At 36.4% G+C, this 20,833-nt stretch overlaps 1 protein-coding gene across 2 annotated transcripts; it reads right to left on the bottom strand.

The window, feature by feature from the left end:
• Positions 1-5,188: 5,188 nt before the first annotated feature.
• LOC123566524 (uncharacterized) lies at positions 5,189-18,960 on the bottom strand. Of its 2 annotated transcripts, none has more exons than XM_045360703.2 (3): positions 18,863-18,960; positions 10,320-10,424; positions 5,189-8,171 (listed from the first exon to the last, which is right to left on the bottom strand). In XM_045360703.2, the coding sequence occupies exons 2-3, from the start codon at positions 10,340-10,342 to the stop codon at positions 7,091-7,093; spliced, it is 1,104 nt and encodes a 367-aa protein (XP_045216638.2). In that variant the 5' UTR covers positions 10,343-10,424; positions 18,863-18,960; the 3' UTR covers positions 5,189-7,090. The 2 variants fall into 2 exon arrangements, with proteins under 2 accessions (XP_045216638.2, XP_045216639.2); XM_045360704.2 differs by having other exon boundaries at positions 18,924-18,945.
• Positions 18,961-20,833: the final 1,873 nt, after the last annotated feature.

A 20,833-nucleotide genomic window follows, 5' to 3' on the forward strand; every position in this document is an offset into this window, starting at 1 on the left:
AAGATCCATCAAGCAGTTCATGAGAAGACTGTTCAAAAGTATTCCTATTTTTATCCCTGGAGTTTCATGTGGAGACATTTGAGAGAGGACCATATTTCTAACTCTAGTGGCCCCTAAAAGGGTTAAAGTGCCCCCGTTCGACCAAACTTGAGAGATGACCTTTCAATGATTATACAGACAAAGTTTGATGAAGATCCATCAAGCGGTTCATTAGAAGTCATTAAAAGTAATTCTATTTTAAACTCTAGCAGCCCAAGTGCCCCTATCTGAACAACAAGAGCACCGCCTTGCGGGTGCTGACGCTCATCTGATTTTTTTTGTATAATAGAAATATTGTCCTACCCATGATTTTCTAAGTCTAAAAAAGGGCCATCACTCTTGCAAAAAGCAGGATAGAGTTATGTTTCTTGATGTACAGTGTCCACTTATGATGGTGAAAAACTGTTGCAAGTTTTAAAGCAATAGCTTTGATAGTTTATGAGAAAAGTTGACTTAAACATAATATTCAACCAAGAAAATGATTTTTCTAAGTCCAAAAGGGGCAATAATTATTGCAAAAAGCAGGATGGAGTTATGTTGCTTGCTGTACAGGGTCAGCTTATGATGGTGAACAAGAGCTGCAAGTTTTAAAGCAATTGCTTTGATAGTTTAAGAGAAAAAGTTGACCTAAACATTAAACTTAACCAAGAAATCTGATATTTTTTAAGTCCAAAAGGGGCTATAAATCTTGCAAAAAGCAGGATGGAGTTATGTTTCTTGCTGTACAGGGTCAGCTTATGATGGTGAACAAGTGTTGCAAGTTTTAAAGGAATAGCTTTGATAGTTTAGGATAAAAGCTGACCTAAACATAAAAGTTAACCAAGAAAACTGATTTTCAAAGTCCAAAAGGGGCAATAATTCTTGCAAAATGCAAGATGGAGTTAGGTTTCTTGATGTACAGGGTCTGCTTATGATGGTGAACAAGTATTCCAAGTTTCAAAGCAATAGCTTTGATAGTTAAGGAGAAAAGTTGACCTAAACATAAAACTTAACCAAGAAATCTGATATTTTCTAAGTACAAAAGGGGCCATAAATCTTGCAAAAAGCAAGATGGAGTTATGTTTCTTGCTATACAGGGTCAGCTTATGATGGTGAACAAGTATTCCAAGTTTCAAAGCAATAGCTTTGATAGTTTAGGAGAAAAGCTGACCTAAACATAAAACTTAACCAGGCAACACCGACGCCGACGCCGACAACTGCTCAAGTGATGACAATAACTCATCATTTTTTTTCAAAAAATCAGATGAGCTAACAAGAGCACCGCCTTGCGGGTGCTGACGCTCATCTGATTTTTTTTGTATAATAGAAATATTGTCCTACCCATGATTTTCTAAGTCTAAAAAGGGCCATCACTCTTGCAAAAAGCAGGATAGAGTTATGTTTCTTGATGTACAGTGTCCACTTATGATAGTAAAAAAATTTGCAAGTTTTAAAGCAATAGCTTTGATAGTTTATGAGAAAACTTGACTTAAACATAATATTCAACCAAGAAAATGATTTTTCTAAGTCCAAAAGGGGCAATAATTATTGCAAAAAGCAGGATGGAGTTATGTTGCTTGCTGTACAGGGTCAGCTTATGATGGTAAACAAGAGCTGCAAGTTTTAAAGCAATAGCTTTGATAGTTTAAGAGAAAAAGTTGACCTAAACATAAAACTTAACCAAGAAATCTGATATTTTCTAAGTCCAAAAGGGGCCATAAATCTTGAAACAAGAGGGCCATGATGGCCCTATATCGCTCACCTGAGTTTAATTGCTTTCTTGAAAAAAATTCTTTGCTAAAGCTAAACAAATAACCCCATGGGGTGGGGTCAATTTGACCCCGGAGGTAATGATTTGAACAAATTTTGTAGAAGTCTACTAGGCAATGCTACATGTCAAATATCTAAGATCTAAGCCTTCTGGTTTATTTTTAGAAATTTTTTGAAGATTTTCCTATGTAAAATCAAGTGACCCCTGGGGTGGGGTCAATTTTAACCCCGGGGGTCATGATTTGAACAAATTTTGTAGAAGTCCACTAGGCAATGCTACATATGAAATATCTAAGCTCTAGGCCTTCTGGTTTATTTTGAAGATTTTTCTATGTACAATCAAGTAATTCCATGGGGCGGGGTCAATTTGACCCCGGGGGTCATGATTTGAATAAATTTGTAGAAGTCTACTAGGCAATGCTCCATGTCAAATATCTAAGACCTAGGCCTTCTGGTTTATTTTTAGAAAATTTTGAAGATTTTCCTATGTAAAATCAAGTGACCCCTGGGGTGGGGTCAACTTTGACCCGGGGGTCATGATTTGAACAAATTTTGTAGAGGTCCACTAGGCAATGCTACATGTCAAATATCTAAGCTCTAAGCCTTCTGGTTTATTTTTAGAAATTTTTTGAAGATTTTCCTATGTAAAATCAAGTGACCCCTGGGGCGAGGTCAATTTTGACCCCGGGGTCATGATTTGAACAATTTTAGTAGAGGTCCACTAGGCAATGCTACAAGTCAAATATCTAAGCTCTAGGGCTTCTGGTTTTTGAGAAGAAGATTTTTTAAGATTTTCCTATGTAAAATCAAGTGACCCCCGGGGCGGGGTCAATTTTGACCCTGGGGTCATGATTTGAACAAACTTGGTAGAGGTCCACTAGGCAATGCTTCACACCAAATATCTAAGCTCTAGGGCTTCTGGTTTTTGAGAAGAAGATTTTTAAAGTTTTTACTTTTGGTTGCCATGGCAACCAGAATTCTGTATGGAATTCAATTCTTTGAACAATTTTTAAAGACAACCATCCAAGGAACAACCCTGTGAAGTTTCATCAAAATTGGCTTGTTGGTTTAGGAGGAGATGTTGTTTAAAGGAAAGTGTGGACGGACGGACGGACGACGGACGGACGGACGGACGCCGGACGGTGAGCGATCACAATACCTCACCCCGAGCACTTTGTGCTCAGGTGAGCTAAAAAGCAGGATGGAGTTATGTTTCTTGCTGTACAGGGTCAGCTTATGATGGTGAACAAGTGTTGCAAGTTTTAAAGCAATAGCTTTGATAGTTTAGGATAAAAGCTGACCTAAACATAAAACTTAACCAAGAAAACTGATTTTCTAAGTCCAAAAGGGGCAATAATTCTTGCAAAAAGCAAGATGGAGTTATGTTTCTTGATGTACAGGGTCAACTTATGATGGTGAACAAGTATTCCAAGTTTCAAAGCAATAGCTTTGATAGTTTAGGAGAAAAGTTGACCTAAACATAAAACTTAACCAAGAAATCTGATATTTTCTAAGTACAAAAGGGGCCATAAATCTTGCAAAAAGCAAAATGGAGTTATGTTTCTTGCTATACAGGGTCAGCTTATGATGGTGAACAAGTATTCCAAGTTTCAAAGCAATAGCTTTGATAGTTTAGGAGAAAAGCTGACCTAAACATAAAACTTAACCAGGCAACGCCGACGCCGACAACCGCTCAAGTGATGACAATAACTCATCATTTTTTTTCAAAAAATCAGATGAGCTAAAAATGAGAGAGGACTTTACACTGATGCTACAGACCAAGTTGGATGAATATCAAACAAGTAGTTCACGAGACAGTTGTTTAAAGGTATTTCTATATGTAGCTCTAATGGCCCCTAAAAGGGACCAAGCACCTGTACTTAAACAAGTTTGGAAGAGGAACTTTATAATGATACTACAGACCAAATTTGTTGATGATCTTTCAAGCAGTTCCTGAAAAGAAGTCTTTTAATGTATTTCTGTTTTTACCTCTAGCAGCCCATTAAAGGGGCCAAGTGCAGTTATTTGAATAAAATTAAGAGAGGACTTTACAATGATTCTAAAACCAAGTTTGAAGAATATCCAACAAACGGTTTGTGAGAAGAAGTCATTAAAAGGCATAAAAGGTTCTGTTTATAGCTCCAGTGGCCCCTATAATCCTCCATCCAACTTGTCCCACTTATGCTCTCCAGTGTAAAAAGGATTACAGCATGTACAGTGTAAATACATGTTGGTCATAGGACTATTTTATGGTGCAGCATGTAACATCAGTTTGAAGGGGCAGTCGAAGCTGCGGAACACTTCGTTCTTCAATGATGTACAGCTACTTCCCTCTATGTTGATGTAGTGGATGTTGTCGAGTACCCACATTTGAACAAATTTGCCAGGATGCTATAGACCGAGTTTGGTGTAATTCTGGCCAGAAGTTTCAGAGGAGAAGATGTTTACGTAGAAAAGTTAACAAAGGACCATCAGACAATATCAAAAGCTCACCCTGAACCCTTGGTTCATGTGAAAGCTCTAACAAATTTTGAAATGAAACAGGTAAGTGTTAAAGAACAGACCACTGAACAGTTTTACCCATAACCTAGAAGTAATACATGTAAAGGTCAGAACAATGTCTTTAAGAAATGTATGTGAAATACTGAGACAATATTTTGAAGGTGGGGTGTTAACTTATTTTCAGTGGTTTTTTTTCATAACATGTACAGCAGATGCAATATTTTCATGAATGAAACTGTAATGAGTGAAAATGTATGATACATTTTATCTTAGATGTTAATAGCAGTCCTAAACCTACATTGGCACATGGTCGTGTTAATAACCACTTTAGGCCTGCCATAGTCATTTAGTAAGTGTATATTACTGTTAATTCAGTCTGAGAGAGTTTGAACAGGGAAAGTAGAATCAGGACAACATATACAGCTAGTATGTGGTAAGCAGTAGAGTGGTATTAGATGACCATCTGGGATGTAACATTTCAGTCATTGGTATTTCAAGTAATGTGCATATTCGTCTATGCAACTGTATTACCTGCCATATCGTTATATTGCTGTGTGCTATAACCATTTAACTAACTAAATTTCCATTATTTCATTACTTTTATTTCATGATAAACATGATTATATGGGGCAAATACAATACTGACAAGTCATATCAGTGAGGCTAAGTGTACAAAACCTATATTTACTCATGTTACGTAGAGACAGATGAGCCGTGCCATGGGAAAACCAACATAGTGGGTTTGCGACCAGCATGGATCCAGACCAGCCTGCGCATCCGCGCAGTCTGGTCGGGATCCATGCTGTTCGCTAATAGCTTCTCTAATTGCTATAGGTTTTGAAAGTGAACAGCATGGATCCTGACCAGACTGCGCGGATGTGCAGGCTGGTCTGGATCCATGCTGGTCGTAAGCCCACTATGTTGGTTTTCCCATGGCACGGCTCAGATGTTCCTTGCAATAGAGAATTTCTAACCAAAACAGAAACAAAGTGTATTAATGATACTAATGATAGACAAAAAAATATCTGTATATCTATATATCACAGTTTCCATTTAATACTGGTTACTCAGTATCCATTGAATACTGGTTACTCAGTATCCATTTTATACTGGTTACTCAGTATCCATTGAATACTGGTTACTCAGTAACCATTTAATACTGGTTACTCAGTATTCATTTAATACTGGTTACTCAGTATCCATTTAATACTGGTTACTAATATTCATTCAGATCTTTCCTTAATACACATATATAGCTTTCTATATTCAGCATTGTTGTTAAGTGGACGGATAGCTCAGTGGTTTGCACACTGGCCTTCCAATCCTGAGGTCGGGGGTTCGATCCCCGGCAGCTACTCTGGAATTTTCAGAAATGCTTATCAGTGTTTCCCACCCAACTAGAGGTGTACTGGTCAGGAACCCAGGCAATCCTTGCGTGTATCAGTGCTATACACTGGGCACGTTAAAGAACCAGGCTGTCTATTCGCAACAAGCTAGGCTAAGTTAGCCGGACAACCCTGTATCCGATTTCTGATCTCTCTGTCGTGGGGGCTTTGTCTCACTCTGTCCCTCTGGTCAGATCGCTCTGTGTCTGTACTAGTAGAGGATGAATTATGCGCCCTGTGTGGCTGCATTTGAACTATGTAAAGCGCCTTTGAACGTGAAATTGATCAGCTATATAAATCTGGTATACTAATAATAATTAAGATTAGTTGTCATGGACTGGCAAAACAATAGTCATTCCAAGCAAATACCTTAAAAGTCTTCCCCAAGTTAGAGCCAGAAACATACATGTATTTAAAAGAAACATACTTAGATACAGCAGTGACTTTGCTGACAGTGACAGTGAAGAGACAGTGTACTTTGATGAAGTGGATTCAGATTTGGAAGTGTTTTGGACAAACCCTAACATCCACTTTGCAGATTAGTCAAGATGACTCGTCTATGCTCTAAGATCAGCCCCTATACTGATAAAATATAATCTGGCCCTGAAACAGGAATGCATAGCAGAGCTGAGCTTTGAAATTCACAATACAGTGCACTTAAAACATGCTGCATACAGAATTGACTTGGCACAATGTTGACTTAACAAAAGCCAGGCACAATCACAATGAGTTCACAGAAAAATATGAAAGAATGTGTCTAAACATTTTAGACTTTCCTGGTGGTATGGGTATATATGACAAACCAGATGAAACCATATTTTCAGAGTTTGCTACAAAAATCAAAATAAATCTTAAAAGGTCCAATATTGATAAACATTCAAGGGAATGTGACAGCAAAATGTGAATACAAAGTTATAATAAAATTTGAAAGCACATGACAATATATACAAGTTCATCTAGTTTCTATGAGTTTTTGTTCTAAATTTAATTGTAGTCTTTAAATATTTTCATGAGTACCAATCAAGTACTTTTTGAATACTGCTGATTGAATTTTCAATATTTAGGTTCCATTTATTTGAAAATAAATCAATTTTTGCTTTTTAGTCGCAGAAAGCTATTTCACAATTCCACAGCTTTTGACAATTTTAATCCATCCTACATCATTTGTATTTGAAAATTCCTCACTGAAAGTAACTGTAACAGTTGTCCCGTGTTCATATTAAATGATTTTTTTCATGGTCCTATCTTCACACTTATTCAATTAATTCATCCCAAAGATTACTGTCCTATCTTCACACTTATTCATTTAATTCATTGCAAAGGTGACTGTCCTATCTTCACACTTATTCAATTAATTCATTGCAAAGTGATTTACCTTTTTGCCATACATTATCAAAATACTATTTGTGCGTATTTCAAATTTTTGACTCTATTTTAAGCAGACCCGGGATGCCTTTTAAGAAATTATCTAACGTCTTAGAATATTCATCTTTATGGACAAGAAAATGTGCCGAATGCTTTGATTTTTCCCAAGATTTGTTCACCACACTGAAACTGAACTTTGTTTTCCAGTCATGGACTAGAGCTTCAACGACATCATATTCCGACATTGGATCATTTTTGCAGTAGAACAATAATGTTGGCACTTGCAGAGGTTTTTGCTTAAACAAGTCAATAAAATGTTCATAAACCTGCACAGTGTACTTATTGGTCAGTTTGAAATAGAGTGACATTGATAGTGGGATTACTGTCTGTAATACTCTATTTTTAGACAGTCCCATTCCCACTCCATGTGCCATATTTTTTAATGTACCAATTGTCAAACTGTCATACACAACTGCTTCAATTCTTTTTTCAATGCTAGAATACAATTCAGGAGCTCTGTACATTTCACTCATACAAAGTGTAAAGTTGTAAGCTCCCATTGAAAAAGCATGTATTAAGATATGTTCATATTTTGCACAACTCCTATTCACAAAACTCAGCAAATCTGTCGCAAGCTCTAATGAATTATTCGGCCATGCAAAATGTTTGAGGAAGCTGGGCACATACATTGCATCAAATCCATACCCATGATAAAGTCTGCAGTAATTGCCAATGGCCTTTTCTGGAGCACCATAAAATCCAAAAATAATGACTAGTGTTTTTGAGCACTGACAAGAATTTGCCAGACGAATATTAAACTTCTCTGACATTTTAGATGTCTCGTCAGACATTGGTGGTCTTGAAGAAACTTCTGTCAATTTTACAGATGAACTTACTCTTCCAGATGTTGGCAGATATATCTCGGTATAAAATGCTCTTTTTCCAGCTGTAGCAGAAGAAATGTTCACCATAGTGCAAAATGTCCTGTTTCCTGTTAAAGCAGAGGGTTTGTTTACCTGCTTGTGAACTGTGCTGTTAATAGAACGGTTTCGCTGTTTGTGAACTGCACTGTTTATAGATTGGCTATGTTTAAAGATGTAATCCAGTCTTTGCCCACATAATGCATGAACTCTGAAATAATGAAACACAGACCTGTGACCTTACAGTATAATCATACTTCATTGGTATCTACTCCATTCTTTGCCATCTTAAGATAGGTGCCAGATGATATAGCTAGGTCAATATTTATAGAACTGACAAAAAAAAAAACTGTTGTGGAATACTTGTTGTTAAATGTAACATTCATATAGATGTTTCACTTTCCAAATCACAATGCAAAATGAACCATGGCTGACATGAGCAATCTCAGTGTGGTCCTCAAGCTGTTTTCTTTATATCTTCATGTCTGGATTACTACGAAATCATTAATACTTGTAAGGGACTAATTATTAAGGATTCCATGGTTGCCTCAATCCATAAAATTAAATCCCAATCATTACTAAAATTCCCACTGATCCTATCTTCAAAAGTTCAAATCCCTAGGAAAATACTACTTTGGACAAAACCATACAATTTCAACTGGGTATGTAATTTTGTAAACTGTGTCCTTGACCTTTAACTTAATTACTTAAACAAGAGGGCCATTATACAGATGCCCTTACTTCGCTCACCTGAGAAATGTGAGTAATACAACACAAGCTTTTCTATTTTTAGCTCTGGCAGCCTCTAAAAGGGACAAGGCTGAACCATTTTTATAAAATTCTGAGAGAGGACATTACAAGAATGTCATAGACCAAGTTTAGTGATGATCTATTATGCCATTTAGTGGTACATGTACCTGAGGATAACTTCTTTAAAGGTTTTGTTCTATTTTAAGCTCTGGTAGCCCCATAACTTAGCCAACAGGAACCATCTGAACAAATTTGAATGAGGATCTTAAAGGAAGCTACAGACCAAGTTTGGTGATTACTTCAAAATAAGTCTAGCAGTTTCTGGCAAGAAGAATTTCAAAGAGCCCATCATATACATTTAGGGAAAAGTGACCATTCCAATCTGATAGCCATGTTTTTTTTTATGAATTACTGGTATATCAGAATATTTGAACAATCTTGATAGATGGTCACCCTAGGGACATTCTGTCAAATTATTTTGAAATCTGGCAAGTGGTTTCTAAGAAGAAGAGTTTTAAAGTACCATGGCAAACAAATCTAACTGGAATAAATTCTTTGATCGAAGTTGGTAGAGGACCATGCTAGGAACATCCAGGTCAAGTTTTATGAACTTCCACCAAATGATTTAAGAGGAGATGATGTCTGAAGAAAAGTGTGAGTTGACAAATGACCAAAAGACATAGTTACAACAAATGGCAAGTGATCACAATAGCTCACCCAGTGCACTTTATGCTCAGGAGAGCTGAAAACAACAGGGGGCATCTACTGACTACAGGCAATCATCCTATAATGTTTGAAAGCCATAGACCCAAGCTTTCTCCAGTAACTGATAAGAAGCTGTTTTCAGTCTCAAATTCAATGTGCCGTTGATCCTTGAAGTACTGACTACAAAAACAATAGGTCATCTCCTGACCACAGACAACCATCCTATGAAATTTCACAGCCATATGCCCAAAACTGCTCTAGATATTTATCGAAATTTTTCAGTCACATAACTTGACTTGTCCAAAAATTAGGATACTGTTCAAGAGGGATAATCTATGAATTAAAGGGTAGGCAAACCTTTTGCTATAGCGAACTATATTTGACATTTGCATACGAACTAGATGTGGACAGGAATCATCTTTGAATTGGTGCAGTATAACTATAATAAGGTTCTCTGATATGAGAAACTATATTTAACAGTTACTATGTGGTAAATGTAGGTTGGAACTTCATTGTAATTGTGTAAATATCAGGTAACTTTACTTAAAATTTACTTTCTCTCTGCATTCAATTTACTTACCGGTAACTTTCTTAAATGAATCAGATGTTGAGGGAACAGTATCTCAGACGTACAGTCTACCAAGTCATATTGTTAGGGAACATTAATGTACATCCATGTTTTGAAATGTTTTCAATACCTTTTGCCTAAACAGGCATCTAAATTTTTAAGACACACATAAAAATTATTTGTAATTTTGGCCAATCTGCGTTTTAGTCATCTGATATTCAACTTTATTTCCCAGAGATTATTTATCGTCTACTTTGGCAACACTGCTGATTGGCAGGTAAAGCCCTGGCAATGAATGGTAACTTTGAAATTAAAGAAATACTGGAGAAAGTTTACCTATTCCCTATCAATTTGTCCATAACACTGACAACCTCAACCTATGTCTTCAAGTTAACAATCTTGTATCCATTATACTGTCCAGCCTGACGACAGCTTATCCTCCTAGAAATGTAGAAAGGTATATATATCACAACACCAGTTAGATTGGTCATATACAAGACAGCTAAAACATTATTTACTCTTAAACAGCACCAAGTAGGATTAATATACTGGCACTTTTCTCCCTGGAAGTAACATTGGTCAGTCAAAACTGCCCTGTTTAATACTCTAATACTTCATAGATTAAGGTACTGTACGGCAAAAACTACTGGTCTACGTTCAATTTGGTCAATATAGGTAAAATACTGGCTGTACGGTCAGTACTCGAAATCTGAAAATTAAAATTTAAACCAAGGGAAACTCCTTTTCATTTAAACTACAGAGCTCTATCACTATAACACCCTATTAATGCAAAAAAGGTACCAGCAACTAATAACTAAAAAAAGGTTATGGTACCTTTTGCAATAACCCTTCAATATATAATTAATATCTCAGAAATACTGTAGCCCGCCCGCTTAGCTCAGTAGGTAAGAGCGTTGGTCTATGGATCGTGGGGTCGCAAGTTCGATCCTCGGGCGGGGCGTATGTTCTCCGTGACTATTTGATAAACGACATTGTGTCTGAAATCATTAGTCCTCCACCTCTGATAATTCATGTGGGGAAGTTGGCAGTTACTTGCGGAGAACAGGTTTGTACTGGTACAGAATCCAGGAACACTGGTTAGGTTAACTGCCCGCCGTTACATGACTGAAATACTGTTGAAAAACGGCGTTAAACCCAAAACAAACAAACAAACAGAAATACTGTTGGTCACAGGAATAAACTAATTGTTCAGAAAAAAATTGATGGGAGTTATCCCAAGTGACCTTGACCTTCATAAAATACCCGATACATTGTAATGTTAAGAGTGGAGTAAGTTTACAGAGGGAAATCGCACACAAAAAAGTAGTTACATATTGGCAGATTCAATAGTTCTCTACCTTTTTACTTGAAACTTACTTTTTCTGACTTCAAACTCACTTTTTAAACTGGATACTCACATTTTATCTTGAAACTCACTTTTGTTAACTGACAAAATCTATTTGACTCAAGTATGAATGAAAAGCAAAAAAGTTGTATTTCTAAGTATTATAATCTACTGATAATTTTCTATTGGTTGTTAAATTTATGTCACAGGACCAGAAATTATAATAACACTGAACCTCAGTCATAGTGAAAAAAAATACACACATGCAGAAGAGATGCAGTTAGCAGTGGACACATTGGCACAAAAAATCATGAAATAGTTGATAGGTGTCAAAATTTAGGACATGCAGGTCGATCCTGGTCTGCACTGGCTGCAAAGGCAAAATCACTTGCTGCCACTGAGATTTATTTATTGGTGAGTAGTGAGTTTCCAGTAAAAAAAAATGAGTTTCGAGTTGCAAAAGTGATTTTCAAGATAAAATGTGAGTATTGAGTTTAAAAAGTGAGTTCGAGTTAAAATGTGAGTATTCAGTTTAAGGAGACGTCACGGCTGAGATAGTTTAGCATTATTACAATACGCAGTCGGTATTGAAATTGTGTTTCCAATACATGTGCTCATTAGATAAATCCTCAATATCTATGTGAAAATAAGGGATGTGTTTTGTATGATTGCAACACTGTGAGTTGCTCTAATTACTGACTAATGACTGAAACAATAGGAAATCGTACGAGAGATGGATAGACAAAACAGCAGTGAGGTAACAATATATTCTTTTATTGTTTTAATGTATGAGTTGTAAGCTACAATAAAGAATACTCATTTTATGAAAATCAAACTGGAAGTTAGAAATAACAGAAAAAAATTAATTAGGTCATGAGTCATCATATACCTGTCAAAATTTGTCATTAGTTTTCACGAGCTGTCAAAATTAATTTTATCTCTCTATTCTGCAAATGCATTGTTTTTGAAAGTATCTTGGACGGATACCCTTACAGAAGCAAGCCTCTGTGACGTACATGCTGCGTATTTGCTGTGTATATGCCGTGAACACAGTAGTACGCCAGAGGAGTACATTTTACATACACCGCATGCCGCGTACATGCCGTGTACTATTTCGACGAGTACACAGCATGTACGCAGGAGGTCACTGGTACACTTCAAATACGCAGCACAGACTCTGAAAATTTAAGGAGTACACTGCATGTACGCAGGAGGGACTTGTACAAGAAAATAGTACACTGCATGTACACCGCAGATACTTTGAAATTTGTGCAGTACACTTCATATACGCGGGAAAGACTTGTACAATTTCTTTTGGCATTTATACTTAGTTTTTTTTTTATAAGTTAAAGTCTGAAGTAAACTTCATATACGGGGGAGAAACTTTTTCATTTTCTTTTGGTGTTTATACTTTGAATTTTTTTAGGTAAAAGTCTGAAGTACACTTCATGCAGGAAGGATTTGTACATTTTTTTTTTTTTGGAAGCAAGAACTTGATTTCCGAGTAACTTTTATCTTAATAGCATAGAATAGTTCAGATTACCGGTATTCTGAACAATGAAAATTTGCCAAACTATCTGCAATGTTCATTTGTGAAACTTACATCTTAGTCATTTCTGAGCTGCACCTTGCATGCAGTGTAAAAATATATTCTTTTTCATTTTGAATTAATCCTGGAGCTTTCTAACTTGGATAATTGAAAAGCCTTTTTTGAACTTTGTTGCATTACATTTTGTAATACATGAAATAATTACCAAGATAATGCCTCAACAGCGCCCGAATGAGAAGAGTTAATAGCTCTCACTGTTATTTGAATACTCTTAAGCAAAACACCATTCTATCATGTTTTATAAAGGCTTTAATGCTCATTATGTTAACTCATTAAGGCCTCACCAAATTAAAAAGTTGTTCATCGGATTTGCCGCTCGTATATTTTCAGAACATTTTTGGCTAATTGCGCTCGCCCCATTGGAAAAAATCAATCCAAAATTTTTTGGTGCGCTACTTTTTACGGACGTAAAAGTGTATAAATGCTTATATAATTCCAGTCCTAGATTGTTCTCAGATGGATTTTAATCAAAATAAATACATACTATGCACACCTCGTCTATAATAAATCATAACACTTATATTTAGTTGCATTAAAGTTGTTTCCCCTTGATGCAGTTATGCCATTTTCTTCAAATGTTTACCAAATTACATGCTACAAAAATTGATTTATTTCATTGAAAAGTGGATGAAGAAAAGCATACTAATTTATTTGATAACATCAATCTACATTATTTTGGTAAGGGTAAATACTTATTGATGCATGTCACTTATCTTTTTTCTGTTTTTTTCTGTCCAAATGATCAGCATTTGCATATGAAAGTTGGTGGGGTAAGGAATTTACATTATCACAGCAGTTTTGCCACAAGAGTACACAGCATGTACGCAGCAGGAGTACACAGCATGTACGTGGCAGGACTCGGGCCAGGAGTACACAGCATGTACGCAGCAGGAGTACACAGCATGTACGCCGCAGGGGTAGCACACCGCAGGCTCATTTGCATGTGAAAAGTGTATGTGCCGCGTACATGCTGCGTACTATTTCCCGCATACTAAATTCCTCCAGCGTACATCCTGTGTACTATGTAGTCCACAGCATGTACGCAGCAAGTAGTACACGGCAGAGCTCATTTGCATGTCAAAAGTGTACTACAAACGTACTATCGGTGTATGTGCGGTGTATATCCTGCATACTATTTAAAGCCCTTGATTTCAGTACACATCATGTACGCATCATATACGCTGTATGTACACAGCAAGAGTACACAGCAGGCCTTTTTCTTCTGTAAGGGTATTGTAATGTGTAACTTACTTTACATTCCACATTAATATTTGTGCTTGAAATTGCTTTGTTGAGCTCACCGATGTCACATATGAATGTGTGTTGTTTTAGTTTATTGTCTGATATAAAGGCACCAAATCTCAATATTAAGATATAAGAATCCTTCCTTTCTGGTAGACAAAGGAAACTATTTGGTTGAATCATGATATAACGGTTTTTGGAAACAAGTGAATATTCTTTGGTTTTTTGTTATTCACCGGAAATTCAAAAAGTGACATCACCTTAAAAAGTGAGTTTCAAGTCGGAAAAAGTGAGTTTCAAGTAAAAAGGTGAGTACCAAGTTTAAAAAGTGTGTTTTGATCAGAAAAAGTGAGTTTCAAGTTATAATAGTGAGTTTTCAGTAAGAAAATATGAGGTTCTAGTTAGAAAAGGTGTGTTTAGAATATTTATATATATACTGTTTTCCAAATCAGAGCCAATAATGGGCTGGTACTTCTAAAATGAATTATGAATCTGCATCTGATCAATTATAGGACTTATCTTTGCATCTTATTTAGCATGGAATGCTAAAAGCCCTGAGGTGATTACTCAGTAAATTGTTACAAAATCCTTTTTAATTCCACTTAATGAAAATTTGCATATATCCCTTTTAACCTAAGGACGGCCAGCACATTTTTATACAATCTTGCCAGGCATACATATGTTTTTGACAACACAGAAAATGACATCAGATGACGTTCAGCTTTCCCTAGAAGTAAAGAAAATGAAAGTACACAAGCTAAACTTGAAAACTAAAGTCGCATTTGCATTTGCCAACAGCCAAGCTTCACGTGCAGGGGTCACCCCGTCTAAATGTATGCGCATGTTCTTTTTTTTTTTATCTCCCACCGAAGCAGAGGGATATAGTTTTGGCGTCGTCTGTGTGGAGCCATATCTAGGAAGTGGTTTGGAATATTTAAATAAAACTTCATATACATGTTCACAACAACAGGGAAATGTGGTCTGTCAAGTGTCAGTCAGATTGCCCATGTAACACCAGAGTTATGGCCCTTAGAAGTTTCTAGTGATAACTATATAGGGTACTGATCCAGTTTTGAACTTGACCCAGACATCATCAAGGTGAACATTCTCACCAATTTTCATGAAGATCTCATGAAAAATATGGCCTCTAGAGAGATCACATGGTTTTTCTATTTTTAAACCTACTAACCTAGTTTTTGACCACATGTGACCCAGTTTTAAATTTGAACTAGGTGTCATCAAAGTGAACATTCTCGCCAATTTTTATGAAGATCTCATGAAAAATATGGCCTCTAGAGAGGTCACAAGGTTTTTCTATTTTTAGACCTACTGACCTAGTTTTTGACCGCATGTGACCCAGTTTCAAATCTGACATAGGTGTCATCAAGATGAACATTCTCGCCAATTTTTATGAAGGTCTATTGAAAAATATGGCCTCTAGAGAGGTCAAAAGGTTTTTCTATTTTTAGACCTACTGATCTAGTTTTTGACCGCAGTTGACTCAGTTTCGAAGCTGACCTAGATATCATCAAGATGAACATTCAGACCAACTTTCATACAGATCCCATGAAAAATATGGCCTCTAGAGAGGTCACGTTTTTCTATTTCTAGACCAACTGACCTAGTTTTAGACCGCACATAACTAATTATTAAGCATGACATGTTTTTGTGCTCTAACCTAAATAAATTAAACAAACACAAAAATCCATATATAAACAAATATAACCTATAACACAAGAAATGACAGAAATATCTGGGCTCTAACTTGGGATAATTTGACTGAACGTCAAATACTTCAAATTTAATGTATGTATTTTATAACTCACCTTATTAAACTCGAATCACACTTTTTAACTCGAAACTCACTGAAAACTCACTTTTCTAACTCGAAACCCAATTTTTTAAAATATAACTTGAAACTTGCTTTTTAACTAGATACTTGCATTTTTACTCAAAACACACTTTTTTAACTGATACTCACTCGAAACTACCTTTTTAAACACGAAACTCACTTTTTCAAATTGAAACTCACTTTTTCAACTTGAAACTCACTTTTTAAACTCGAAACTCACTACCAAGAAAAAGAAATCCTCGCCCCCAGCTGCGGCTAAAGGTTAAGAAGTCTTGCATATTATCAACTAAACGTGTTAATTTAATCATGTTGTACCAGGTTTAGTTACATGTATGCTGTATATGGAAAAGCTTAATGTGCTAATTCAATCACTACTGATAAAGTGTGCATTATATTAAGTAAGCAGTCATACCTCAAGAAAACCTTACTACTGGTACTGATGATAAACCCGAACAGATGATAAAGTCGAACACCTTGGAAATATTCGATTGCAATCGGTTATTTATAAAATTGAACACACCATCTAATAGTTTCCACTTACAACACCAACTGGTGTAAACAAAAACAAAATTGGTAAATATTCTGTATAAATAAATGACTTACATAAATTTGTATAAATTTTTTTTATCCAAAATTACTGGGGAAGAGGGTGTTTTTTGCGCATGCTCACTGTCGAAACAGGAAGGCCTGACATTTGTTAACTTTTCATTACTTGATCAGGAATGACTGTTGCAGCTTTTTGGGGAAAGTTTCAATATAATAATACCAAGAAAATTTTGTAAATGACAAAGGGTTCGAATTTATCATCAGTCAACTTTCATAAAGTCCCCTTTTTACATACCCCTTTCAGGCCCTCACTTGTGTAGTTTGCTTACTAAATATAAATTTGAATTATGTAGAGTTTTCAGCAAAGGTTAAGCTTTATTTTGATACCGACCATTGATTTCAATTTGCAGAAATAAAAAAGTTACAGGTAGAAAACCTCATTTTCTGTTCGGGTTAATCATCAGTACCAGTATAGCTTTATTTATTAATGTTACAAATTAAGTAAATATTTGGGTACTTTCTACTGATAATATAGAAGTAGAAAACCAGGTCAAAGGAAACTACAGGTCAATGCAAAAACGACAATTAAATGGACAAAAGCTGTTGATTAAATTCTTTTCAGCAGATTTGAAATTGATATACTATATACAAGCAGTGTCCTCTTGTTGGGAGTTCCATTTTCTGGGGTGGTAGTGTATGACTGGGCGGCACAATAAAATTTGGATTTAAAATAACATTTAAACAGATGTTTCCCAAACATGATATCACAGGAAAAACTATAATATGGCTTTTCCTATCACGGTTAGTTAGTTTGAACGACTCACATATTTCACAATAACTCTTACTAAACACATTGAAGAACCAAAAAACACCTCACTTCATAATTATTAAGTCAAATATGACTTATAACAGTGTACGAAATTCAGATTTGAATCCAATTAAAAATTTTCCAAGCCCGACACCAATTTCACTAGCCCGAACTTTTAACACCTTAAAATACATAATTTTTGCACCATATAACATCTTGTTTTACAGACATCTCTATGCATGTTTGAAGTAATAAAAAAGACATACAGTACATGTTTGCCATGTTTTTGAAAAATTTTAACTCGAAATACTCCAGTCCAGATCAGCATCGTCAGAGTCCAAAAGCATCGGACATGACACTCCTTGCCAAAACGAAATCTAAACTATTATGCCCGATTTTTTAGGATCCGCACTCGCCAATTACTGCAACTCGGACGGTTGACAATTTGTAAGATGTAATACCGAGTGCTGAATACACATTTACACACACGCTGATAGCATAATTTAAGCTCCGCCTACTGCAGGTACTTGTGAGATTTTCGCGGGAAGTGTGAAAGCTAATCAAATTATCCGTTACGCTAGAGGTGATTGTATTCAGCCAATTAGCGCTGCGGTTACGTCTTTGACACTGTGTTTGATTGTCAACACGTTAGAGTGCAAAAACCATTAATTCCATAAGCGTTTCTCAGTCTGGAAAATCACGATGCAGTACTCGTTTAATTAGCATGTTTTTTTTAAACAAATGAGGAAAATTCTGTAGCCCAGTCGGGCTTGTACCTGTGGAAAATCGGTAGCCCGAGCTGAAATTTGGTAGCCACGGGCTGTCGGACTACCGTGAATTTCGAACACTGTTATAAACAACTTTATTCTCAACTGATGTTTGAAAGAATAGAAAATGTGAGAAAACAGAACAAATCTGATATCTTTCTTTATTTCCGATGTGTTTTTTTTTACTGTTTTCCCACTTTTTTTTTTTACAGACTTCCAAAAAAGTAAAACACTATTATTCAACTATATCACTCATTATATAATAAAAATTAAAGAGCAAGCTCTTATTTCTTGAAGAGAAGAATTTATCTAACAAGAGCTGTCTGTATGACAGCCAATGCTCAACTATTCGAATTATTGTCCCAGAAGCAGGAAAATGTTACCCCAAATGTTAAAATATCTATACCGATAGAGATTCAATCCAGTATCTGCATTAGTTTTGGAGAAAGTAACTTGCATGCAAAACTTTAACCAGAAGTTTTCTGTTCAAAAGGGGGCATAATTTGAACAAAATGCATGTCAGAGTTATGGGACTTGATGTAATCAACTACCGTAGTTTTATAACCCCGAAGGCACATGCGAAATTTCAATTTAATATCTGCATTTGTTCTGCATAATTTGCCCAAAATACATGCCAGATTTATGGGACTTGACCCAGTGAGGTTGGTAATTGATCTAGAAAAATAAAAAAATAAGTTTCAAATATATGCCTTGTGGGAGAATTCCAGACATAAAATACATATCCTCCCTACATTAGCTACCAAGGCTTACCGTCTGCCATATCTGTGTCATGTGACAAAATCATGTGACCAAATTTAATTCGTCTAAATTATGGTAATCGGTATGTACCGCACGCTTACCTTATGTAGTATGCATATGCATTTGTTCACTTCCAATCCCAGTAGAAATCCGCATATGTTGCCCCCATTTTAAAAAAAAGGTGATAGGTCAAATCCAGTAAATATTAGGCCAATTTCTACAAAGTTCTTGAACACATTGTTTCCTCATCAATTGTTAAGCACTTCACCAACCATGGTATTCTGTATGACCTACAGCATGGGTTTAGGAAAAAAAAGGTCATGCGTTACTCAATTAGTTATGTTAGTAAATGATCTGGTCACCTCAGTCTACAATAAGAAACAAGTAGATCTTATACTTCTAGATTTTAGTAAGGCTTTCGACTAAGTTAGCCATGAGAAAGTCCTACTAAAAATGCATGAATATGGAGTCAGAGGTAACACACTAAGATGGGTCAAAGGCTTCTTAGATTATAGGATCCAATCAGTAGTCCTAAATGGCACTACCTCTGATGCCATCCCAGTATCATCAGGTGTCCCGCAGGGGTCTGTACTGGGTCCCCTGCTCTTCCAAGCTTACATAAATGACCTCCCACAAAACATCAGTTCCAAAGTCCGTCTGTTTGCAGATCACACGGCAATATATCTAACATTGTCATCTGCAGACCAATCTGTCATTCTCCAAAATGACCTAAAACTTCTAGAAAAGTGGGAGTTGGAGAGGGATATGGAGTTCAACCCCTCCAAATGTCAATTGATCCACGCCAATAGAAGGAAACATCCTATCCCTACCCAGTATTACCTACATAGAGTCCAACTAAATACCTAGGCGTGGACATCTCAAATGACCTATCATGGGACAATCACATAAATAGGTAAACCAAAAAAGCTAACCAAACCCTAGGGTTCTTACGAAGAAACATTAAGGTCAAATCCCAACCCATTAAGACCATCGCTTACCAGACTCTAGTCCGACCCCAGCTTGAATATGCCTCCGAGGTATGGTCGCCCCACAGCCAAACCCAATAAGACAAAATTGAAAGCGTCCAAAGGAGAGCCGCCCGTTGGATCAAGACTGACTACGGCCGTACTTCTAGTGTAACAGATATGCTACACTCCCTAAACCTTCGTCGACTGGATTTAAGGCGTATAGATTCTAGGTTATCACTCTTTTATAAGATTCATCATGATCTGGTTGCTATCCCAATCGTAGATTACCTTACCCCAATGACCCGATGTGTCCGCTATGACCATTCCCTAAGTTATAGGTTAATTACTGTAACCGCTGACTATTACAAGTTTTCTTATTTTCCGAGAACGGTGTACCATTGGAACCAACTCCTCCTCCCCCCCCCCCCCCTCCAGTGTCGCCCACCTCCCTACCCTAGAGCAGTTCACTGCCGAAGTTTGCAGCCTTGAACATGTCTCGCCCTAGTTATTCTGCAAACTCAAGTTTTAACCTTTTATTTCACCAAAGTTATTTTTTTTTAGTTTCTTCCACTCTAAATTTTAATCACTATATTCTTTCTCTTTCTGATTTTGACGCGCAAAACGTCTACGTCCCCGCAAGGGGTTCGACGATTATGGAAGACAGAAGAGAAAGATAAACGCGTGAACTCATTGTCTGATACAAATAACGACATGCAGTGTCTTGATCAACACCACAGAGGTAAACCATGTACTGTACATTCTGAAAATACCTCTTAAATAAAAATTCAGTACCATGCACAAAGGATAGTTCTACCCCAAAGAAAGACTCCTTATCACAAATAAAGAAAGGTAAAGCAAATAAGGCAGATCAATTAGAAATAAAGTAGGTAAAACATGATATCATTGCCTGTACGAAAACTTGACAGAAGCCATAAATACACACATCTGAAATCT

Source organism: Mercenaria mercenaria, chromosome 8 (assembly GCF_021730395.1).
Source record: "Mercenaria mercenaria strain notata chromosome 8, MADL_Memer_1, whole genome shotgun sequence".
NCBI classification, from domain to species: Eukaryota; Metazoa; Mollusca; class Bivalvia; order Venerida; family Veneridae; genus Mercenaria; species Mercenaria mercenaria.

What these genes read in the sequence shown, in the direction of transcription:
- LOC123566524 (XM_045360703.2), bottom strand. Translation starts at nt 10,342, where the DNA reads ATGGACAAATTGATAGGGAATAG. An exon ending in GACAAATTGATAGGGAATAG is followed by an intron (nt 8,172 to 10,319) that starts GTAAACTTTCTC and finishes TCATTATTTCAG; the next exon opens with AGTTCATGCATTATGTGGGC.